Source organism: Armigeres subalbatus, chromosome 3 (assembly GCF_024139115.2).
Source record: "Armigeres subalbatus isolate Guangzhou_Male chromosome 3, GZ_Asu_2, whole genome shotgun sequence".
Classification (NCBI taxonomy): domain Eukaryota; kingdom Metazoa; phylum Arthropoda; class Insecta; order Diptera; family Culicidae; genus Armigeres; species Armigeres subalbatus.
In genome coordinates this window covers 398,803,137-398,813,063 of record NC_085141.1, presented here as the reverse complement: position 1 = coordinate 398,813,063, position 9,927 = coordinate 398,803,137, and the positions used below count along the sequence as shown (strand labels likewise).

The following is a 9,927-nucleotide window of genomic DNA, read 5'->3' as shown; positions in this document are numbered from 1 at the left end:
CGTTCCGAGACACTGCGAGAACCGGACCCACAAACACCCACTAAGATCACCGGCACCGCACCGGCCGAGGCAGTGAATGGACACAGAACGCAATCTAATTTGTATGCGATCTAGACGATCAGAATTTTAAATGTGTGTATTGAAATAAATTCTGTCTATTGAATCGCTACCAACTGACTGGCGCTTGGATGCAAGTGCCGGTCGACCCCTTCTCAAGCGAACACTTGCAATTCGAACGGTATCTGGAAGTGAAATCCAATGCGAATGCTGCCGCCGTCCCTTCGTGCTCTCGGTTCGCTAATGCACGGGTGTGGTGCAGTGGGGCCGGGCAGTCGGATCACACCCAAACGGCACCTCGAACTGTGAAGCATGTGAACAGAAAAAAAACATTGAATCCTTATTTCTACACAGTGTATATGCATGACCTGAGCGGTTTATGTTTAATGGGTAACAGGGTTGCATTTAGGATGCTATACAGAACCACTTGTGAAAACGTCTTCTATTGTCTGGCTTTAATTATGAGGGATATGCGGTATTTCGAAAAATTTCGTTTCAGGTTTCGAAACGAAATTTCGCTGAATTTGAGCATGGCGAAATTTGATTTTTTGATCAAGGTTCAAACGAAATGAAACGGAATTCCGAAACGAATTTTGCCATATACCAAACTTTACATGATCAAGACGAGCTCGATAGTCTAGTGGCTACCGCTTCTGCCTTATAAGCAGGAGGTCGTGGGTTCAATTCCAGGCTCGTCCCTTTCCTACTTTGTATTTCTATCTTAGTTCTTTCTGTGTTTCACGTTCTACCAAAACGATTCTTACTGCTATAACACAATCCCAAAACCTCCCGTGGCACCTATGAGAGGTCGTAGAATTCTCTGCATCTTTCTTAAGTAGGTGTCCAACTAACCATCCTTCCCCTTCCCAGCATTCGCAAGGACGTGGCCAGAACAGATCTCGACTATTGGAGAGTGCTATGCTTCCATCTAAGAGATAGTGATTAGTCCCAAATCAATATCTGAGGTAACGGATGAAAGTAATGCTACTCTCTGTTGTTCTTCGCGCGGCCACTTGTTCGATTAAAGGATCGAGATCGACCACAGGGCATGACCACCGGTATGACCCATGAAGCCGACTCCGGTCCCTTGAACCACCTCTTATTTGCTGCCTGAACTAGCCATCCTTGAGTCCACGCGCCAACTTCTGTGTAGCTCCGGGACGATTTGGACAATAGCCGATAAAACGGCGTTCCAGCCAACTTCATCTTTACACATCCTCCGAACTAGGTTGTCCGGGATAGTGTCCAGACCACATGTGGCAAGCATGTTGTCACGCATTGCGCGAAAACGTGGGCACACGAACAACACGTGTTCCGCCGTTTCCTCTAAACCTGCGCACACCAAACACTCGGGCGAGGCCGAGCAAGCCAGCTGCGTTACCTGCACTGTGATTTTGCAGCACGCTTAAACGCCGGGCACATCGAACCCCCCATGGGGTGCTTGCTGTTCACAGCTTTGCTGGAACAAATCCAACAATTGGGAGGGTTTGTGCACCATTGTGCCTTATGTCCCTCCAATCCGCAGCTTCGGCAGAGATTGCTTTTGTCAGGGCCTTTGCAGTCACATTGCTTGTGCCCCGGTTTCAGGCACTTGAAGCAAACTTCGGGTTGCTCGTATATGCCCACAGGGCATACCGACCATCCCACCTTGACGCTCTCTAACTTGACTATCTTGGAGGCGTCCGGCAGATAGCCGAACCAATACTACCTGCGTCCCTGCCGGACCTTTCCGTAGCCGAACGGCTGCGGTGGGCGTCTCCACTTCACACTGTCGCCGCAGTGCCGTGACGAGCTCTTCGACTTCGGTGATCTCGTCCAGGTCTTTAACCCTTAGATTCACCTCCGTCGTAAGTGCTCTCACCTTGACCGTCTCGCCTAGGACTTCCTCCGCCTACTTCTTGTAGGCGGCGCCCTTTTGCGAGACGCCCCGCTTCAGCTCGAGGATCATCTCGCCCATCCGGGTACGTCTTATTCGAAGTACGTCGGCGCCAAGTTCACCGATCTTATCGTCACTCCTCATCGCCTTCAAGACGTCCGAGTACTTAGCCTCGTCCACCGTGATGACTAGGGCATCGCCCCTGGAGCGATTGGCGCCTACCCTAGACTTCTTGCTACCCTTATTCGCCTGGGCCTTCTTTCGGCCCTTGACGTCTTCGGCTTCCTCTTGTTCTTGACCAGGGTCCAGGCCCAGAGCTCTCAGCCTGCCGTAACCCCTTACCACCGTCTTTCCTGGGTGGACGGACCTTTCCAGGTCCTTTCTCCCCCGGTTTTGGAGGTACTTGGCCGGGGTTCAGCTTCCCAGCCCCACTACCTTTGTTCGGGGTAGTAACCCTCCGCGTTTTGGAGCGGCCCCAGGGAGCTCATCCCCTGAAGACTGTCTCCCCCGTTTTTGTGTCTGCTCCGTTGGAGCAGTCACCCCTAGAGATGTCGTAAAATAATCGATTACTTCGATTAATCGATTACTTCGATTAATCGATTAATCGTTGTAATAATCGATTAATTTTGAATCGATCATTACCTAACGATTAATCGATTCAATAATCGAGAGAGATCGAGAGTAATCGATTTGTTACTAATCGATTAATCAGGATTTTACGACATCATAAGGATGTCGCAAATTAATTGATTACTTCGATTAATCGATTCATCGTTGTAATAATCGATTAATTTTGAATCGATTATTATCCAACGATCAATCGATTCAATAATCGACAGGAATCGAGAGTAATCGATTAGTTACTAATCGATTAATCGGGATTTTACGACATCTCTAGTCACCCCCGACGTGCCCGCAAATACTTGAGCCTCAGTCTGGGTAGACTTTGGCACCACCGTCTTCGCTGGCACGCCCTCGGTCGATTCGACCTTGCCCGAGTCCGCGAATCCTTGGGCCTCAGTCTGGGTACACCTCAACTCCACGGATTTCACTTTCGAAGTTTCAGCAAGCTCCTCTTGTGTTCCTTACTGATATTATGCTTCGATGACGCAAAGTCGATGATGGCGTCCAGCTGTTCCGTCGCCACCTCGAAGGCCGAAAGTCCATCGCGTTTGCGGTTCATCGCCTTCACATCGCCATGGGCCGTCTATAACCTCTACCGGCGGAACCTGGGAGATGGTTAGGTGACCCACGCTGGCGCTGCGCACTGAGCTGCCGACTATTTCCTCTGGCCTTCTAGGCGGAGACCTGAACAACTCACCTCTTGCGAAGGGGTTGTCGCCTACTCTACTACCACTAATTGAAGAATTGACTTGGTTTTCCATTTTGGTCCCACGAGTTGCTAGCGAAAAGAGGTCCACCACGCCAGAGCCCAGCATGACGCGGTAAGGGACAATTACTATGGAGGGTGCCCAGGTACCCCACAGGCTCCATTAAAGGCCTAGCTTATTATTTCACCCTCCTGGCCATGCATCTCCTCGGCACGGGTCGCTTAATGCCTTGGGATTAGGGGTTAGGGACGATGGTCCCTTTGGTCGCACTCACTCACTCTAGCTGATGTCAGAAGGTCAACAGTGCCCAGGCTGCACTACCAGCTAAGTACGCAACCCTTAGCTGGCGGTCAATTGTCATCGGAAGATTCGTGGAAGCGTGAGATTGGAACTTGTGAGGACCAGAGCTGTGTAGGTCGCTCCTTCCCAGATGTCAAATCACTATTTTGCAGTTGTAGTAGCAGTAGTAGTGGTAATAGATAGCTAGCCCTAATCTCTCGAAAATGGTAGTCCTGTATTACACCCAAGTTGGGCTTACAATGGGCTGGACACATTTCTAGTGTGCCGCTAAAAAAAAAACAGTTTGCTCCAAATCGAATTGAGCTTGAGCTTGAGCTTGAGCTTGATTGACTGCTCGTAGTTGCTACTCCATTATGACCAGATCAGCTGTTCTTGCACAGGGAACCAACAGATGTTTGCTTGGGACTAGCACACATCTTCAATGTACAAGTACTGGTGATCTCATTTGTTAGGTCATACTGGCGCCTGCCACGTCAGAATGCAAGTCAATGTAGGGAAGGATGATGCAATCACTCGCCCACTGCAAGCCGAATATACCTCTGCACTTGCCACGAGTTCATGCGGAATTTGTTAGAATTTCTGGGTTAGGTTGGAGAGGCAAAGGTCCGTCTTGGTTAACGAGCTGCCAATGTGATAGATAGGAGAAGGTAACTGATGGAATTTCTAATTGGATGTAGGAAACGAGCTCTATAGTTCATTTCCAATTCTAGCAAATTACTGTTAGAATACTCAAATTGAAGGTATAGGAATAGTAATGGAAACGGTATGGAAGTCCATTTCCAGTTCTAGCGATTGCTAGAATATGAGAAATAAAGAGAAAGAGACAAAGTAGGAGAATGGAACGGACCTGGGATTGAATCCACGACCTCCTGCGTATGAGGCAGAAGCAGTAGCCATATGACTACAAAGCCCGCTACAGTTTGCTCCAAATCGAATTGGTTGAAAAAGTATTGAAATCGTCTAGACAGATGATGGACAGAGTTAGAACGAGTGTGACATCACAGCAAGTTGAAACTATTCGCTGAAAAGCTTTAATTATATATACAACCATCGCCTCCCTCCTCTTCAGAAAGTGGCGATACCCTTTGAAACATCTACAGATCTCCATTCAGTAGTCTAACATTTTCCATGGAATTCCCTCATAATTCTGCTAGAGGCAGGTAACCAAGACTGGACCGTTTGAAGCCATCTAGATTTATGCGAAGGAACAGGAAAAATCATACAAAAGCTTCAAATAACCACATTTTACTCGCTTCTTAACTGTTTTTCTCCTAGCATGTACAACTTTGACCCCATAGACACTTTTTCTTGGTTTTTAGAGATCTTTCAACTAAGGTATGGGTCATATGTGTACAAAAATGACCCACAGTCCATACATTTTTGACCATTCTCCTTTGCCGACTACTTTTTAGTGTGCTTATAATTTCTGGAACTGTCGACTGTTCTGGTCAATAATCTCTTATATCTAGACCAGCATTTGAATAGGGCGTAACAGCCAAAATTATTTCTTTCTGATTCTTCGTCTACATATATAGCTTTATATGTGGACAAAGAATTAGAAGGAATACATTTTGGCTGTTAAGCCTTTTTCAAATGTTGTTTTAGAATATATCAAGATCAAATCTGAATATCTCAAAATCTAAAATGTTTAGATATCTTTTAAATTGTGTGTTTAGAGCATCCTCAGACCATGTGGATCAGTTAGTAAGTCTTTGTTAGAAATCCCAAATTTCTTTCAAATGTTCAAGTGGTACATGATAGTGCAAAGCTTATTCATTCATAAATAATTTATGAATGATTAAGCTTTGCACTATATAATATTATATAATTATCATATAATTTTTTGACGATTCTAAGATTCTACCCTGATATTCTAACCTTCAATTTAGTAGCGTATGAGCAATGGTAACGTATTTGCAAAAATAAAAATCAACCAGGTTCAGTGTAGTCCGATTACGTACCAACACCGTCGCAGTTCGTTCGCATCCCAACAGAACGCGATCCCGACGACTAGAAGTGAATGTTCTCAGTCACCCACAGCGACGCCCTCCTTCCAACTTCCAAGCTGCGCGAAACAACAGTTAGGTGATTTGGTGCTTGTCTCGCTGCCGATTAACGACCGCCGCCCGTTGCCGTTGTTTGGTTGATGTGGGGTGTTTGTTGTTGACTGGACTGCAGCCAGCAACCCCTGGTTTCAAATGCCAACCGCCCCACGGAAAGCTGTAGCGAGCGGAGGGGAACCAATTGAAATCAAAACACTTAGGAAATTTTGCACGATTACTTGATAAACAATTCCAATTCCAACCGAGCGTTTTTGTTTCACAGCCAGAGGGCTATATAACGGAGCAGTTGATTCTGGTTCTTAATTGAATTACAAGGCGAAAATCAATGCAACAGCACAAAAAGGGTGTACATACCACCTTTTAAAGAATGTTGGGTGGGGTTCTGTCAGCATCCAGCTCAGAAGCAGGCTTGTTACCGGCTCGGACGTGCGTCTACTTGCTGGCTCCGTTCAGACCGCTGCTGCCCATGTCGGAAGGCTAGTTTCGACTTGAGTGACACATTTGCCTTAGCACAAAAAAGCTGAAATACAGTACAATTATGAACGGTGATGGATTTTGAAAATTTATGTCTAGTTCATTTATTTGCGACAGTATCTGATTCCGTTCAATCAAATTGATATGGTGCGAAATTTTCATTTCATCCCAGCTCGAACACAATCCGATATCAATTAAATCAAGCATCAGCCGGTTGCCAACATACCCGAAGGGAGTCATCACCATCTGAGGCAAATTGATATGTTGAAAATCCAACTGTCATAAGGAATTCTTCTATCATAATTTTCATCGCTTGTCATCCGGACACCTCCCAGGTGAAAAAAACGACACTCCACTGGAAGCGGGAATCAGGAAGCATATGCAGACAGAGCAACTCGGGAACATTGTTATCTCGCGAACGTTTTATGCATGTCGGGTGTCATCGAGTGAAAATTACACTTTTGTCACTATTTTTCCGACATGCTGCTGACGCGTGTTTTATTGTGAACCCGTGTCACGATTCTCCATTTGGCAGTTCAGCACTTCAGCCAGTAGTGCCGCCATAGCGCGACCGGTGAGACAGCGAGTGCAGACAATAAATGGCGCAGGTCAGTCAGTGTGAGAAATGCATTATGTGAGGCTTCCACCTTCTGCTGACGCTCGGTGCTACGAAGCGGTGGTTGACACGTCGGATCTCAGGGATGATGTTTTTACGTTTGTCATCCGTGTTCAACAAGCGCGTCCTGGCAGGACACGAGCATTATGTCATCATATAGTGCGAGTGGATTGGTCTGAGGAAAATAATGATAATGTTCCTAATTTCAAGTGGAAGGATTATTGCTTCGTGGTTTGAAGAAACCATTATGTAGTAAAAAAAAATCATTTAAAACATTTCGTCTTGTATAAGAAATTTGCCTTCGTCACTACATATAGAGTATACAGCTTCTTCTCTTTTACCTACATCGTATCCACATGCCCCTGCAAAAATCGATTCAACGTTTAAAAATTGATATTTTTCCACATGGTAAAATTAAATAATCATAGAAAATAATTTCTAACAGGATATGCTATAAGAATGTACGATTCAGATATACTTTTGGTGTGTCGGTTTTATCCTTAGAGCATATAATTTTCAAATGTGTCACTGTCACTGGTTTGATTTATAACAAGTTATCATTACGAAAATATAATTCGCTAGTTCAAGTAACAGTGAGGATTGACATTTGAACAAATTGCACTCTAGAATTTCCCACGACTACAGTTCAAGTTGAAGCAGCAACGCAGAATGTCCGCTGTTCTGTATTCGTTTTGGATGCGTTTTAAAGCTTGGTGGGCATCAACGAAAGCTAGAACCCACCTCTATCGAGTGCAACAGGAAGGTGATTGTTTCTGGAGTTTGGATGTGTTGCTGCTCGTGGCAGGTTAGTATTTCTGCTTCATATTTTGGCCTAATTTGTAGGTTTTGCATTCAATAGAGGCAAGTAAAATATCAACAAATGATCCAATCTAAACATGTTAACTTTGAACAGGGCTACCGAGTACGTTAACATCTCAATGGAGCAATGAACGCTGTATTCGCTATTCTACCATATGTTTATTTGTAATCCAAGCGATTATGTACATATTGCAAGCAATTCATGTTGTAATTTTGAAAAAGGAAGCATCCTTCATTCTAATGGAAGGTGTAAAAGCTTCCTCCATCGTGTTAATTATCTTGAAAATGGTGGTCATGGTTCGTCTCAGGGAACCGATTGCTTGCGTCAGAAGTTTTATCAACAGTAGTTGCGTGAGCTCCGGAGATGAAGCCTACGATGGACACGAGCTCAATAAATTCAATCGTTCCGCAACAACGATGCTGCGAGTTATATTTGGATTCATCGCCGTGGACACCGTTTTGATTATGATCCCAAACAACACTACCCAAGCAGTGTTTGAATTACCTCTTCAAATGTTGGGTGTCGCAAAACAAGAATCATTGATCGTGCATGTTTTGTTCCTTGGCCTATTACCACTTGGAATGGGACTGAAAGCTTCGACCAATATGGCGAGCATCGGAACTCTGCTCATGGGAATGCGTGCAAAGTTGAAGATTTTGGCTCATCGTTTTGAACTAACATCGCTACGATCATACTTGGACGAGGCGCATTATCTTGAGCACTTGGAACTGGAAGTGCGGGAAATATATGATCAACATCTGGAATACTGGAGGTGATTTATAAATATTACTCGAGCATGTGATGCCACCAACTTTCTGAATATTAATTGCAGACACTTGAAGATCCTGAAAACTATGATCGAAGAAGCATTCTGCCTTGTTCATTTTTTCTCGATTTATGCGATTGGAACAATGTTTTATGTGTCGAAAATAATGGGAATCAACACTATGTCAGCCATGATCATTGCGTCCATGGCGTGTCTGTTGCTGGAATACTACATGTGGTGTCGACTGGTGGACTCGCTCCAAGAAGAGGTTAGAAGCTTTATTTCAATTAATTTTTCACCATTCCTACGCGGTTATGAATGTTACAGGCAGAGCCCATCGGACTACACATTTGTCAAATCTGCACTCGGATGCCATTCAGCAGAAAGAATGCATCGCAATACATCCAGCTGCGTACTTCTTTGATGATAATTTGGATTAACACGCGAAACGGATTGACGATGGACTGTTTGGGCTTGTTTCAAATTTCGACGACTGGCTTCGTCGGTTTGCTGAATATTGTTTACACTGTGTTGACCTTTTTGATTGAAATGAACTAAGCAATATTTTATTAACAAACAAGATGAGATAGCAGTAAATATATCTTGATGTTTTAAATTAGATGTTGAAAGCGAATTAAATTTGAGCAAGTATCCTTAAGGTTTTTGTGATCGTACGGTAATTGCAACTATCCAGTTCATTTGATTGTCACTGATAATAGTCACAGAATGGTGCGAAAAACAAACTTGATTTTGGTTCTTTGAATTTAATCTAACTTTATTTTCCATGACGTTTGTCGCCAAAAACACCTGTACTACCTTTCAATTTAGTATCGTTTTCTGAAATCTATATAACGGGTGGCCACTATGGAAGAAAACTACAAAGAAGTACAACTCAATCTATTTTACGATATATCCGCTGTGCGGCGTAGTTTAATCTTGCAGGTACCACATGACCGCTGGACGGATGCCATTTCCGGATGCTGCTTCTTAGCCAATTGATGAGTTGTTTTGTGTCTTTGGCCTTCCAATCACCTTTGTATTGTAACGTTCGGTGGATATTTTGAAATAAATTTATTGAATTTGCTTAAAGCTTCAGACGTTTTTATCTCTTTAAGCAAAATCACTTGTAAATATATTATGAAATTAGATTATTATTTTTAATTAATTAATAGCTTTGACGTTTTTATCCTTTTGGGTAAAATATCATTTAAATGAGTTGAAGCTTAATTATTAGTCATCAATTAATTTTTGCTTAATTTTTGGTTGTAATTAGGGGGAATGACGGCTTTGGCAGGTTTTGTTCTATTTTTGGCAGGGGGGTTTTTTATGACTGACTAGGCTCAAATTTGAACTAAACATTATATGTATATCAAACAATATTGTGGCCAAATTTCATAAAATTTTATCGGCAAAAACCCCCCCGCCAATAATAGAACAAAATCTGCCAAAGCCGGTTTTCCCCCTATTAGATTATTTGAATTCAATTAGCTTTGGACGTTTTTTCTTTTTAAGCAAAATAAAACTTGAACTTGTTAAGTAGGCTTGACGATTCACAGTCCAAAGCGAGACCACAGACAAACAGACGTAACAGCTAGAACAATTTGTTTCAAAATCCATCGCCCAG

At 43.6% G+C, this 9,927-nt stretch overlaps 1 protein-coding gene across 1 annotated transcript; it reads left to right on the top strand.

The window, feature by feature from the left end:
* The first annotated feature begins 7,386 nt into the window (after window positions 1-7,386).
* LOC134223012 (uncharacterized) lies at window positions 7,387-8,861 on the top strand. The gene is made up of 4 exons (XM_062702150.1): window positions 7,387-7,522; window positions 7,631-8,309; window positions 8,370-8,571; window positions 8,631-8,861. The coding sequence occupies exons 1-4, from the start codon at window positions 7,387-7,389 to the stop codon at window positions 8,859-8,861; spliced, it is 1,248 nt and encodes a 415-aa protein (XP_062558134.1).
* Window positions 8,862-9,927: the final 1,066 nt, after the last annotated feature.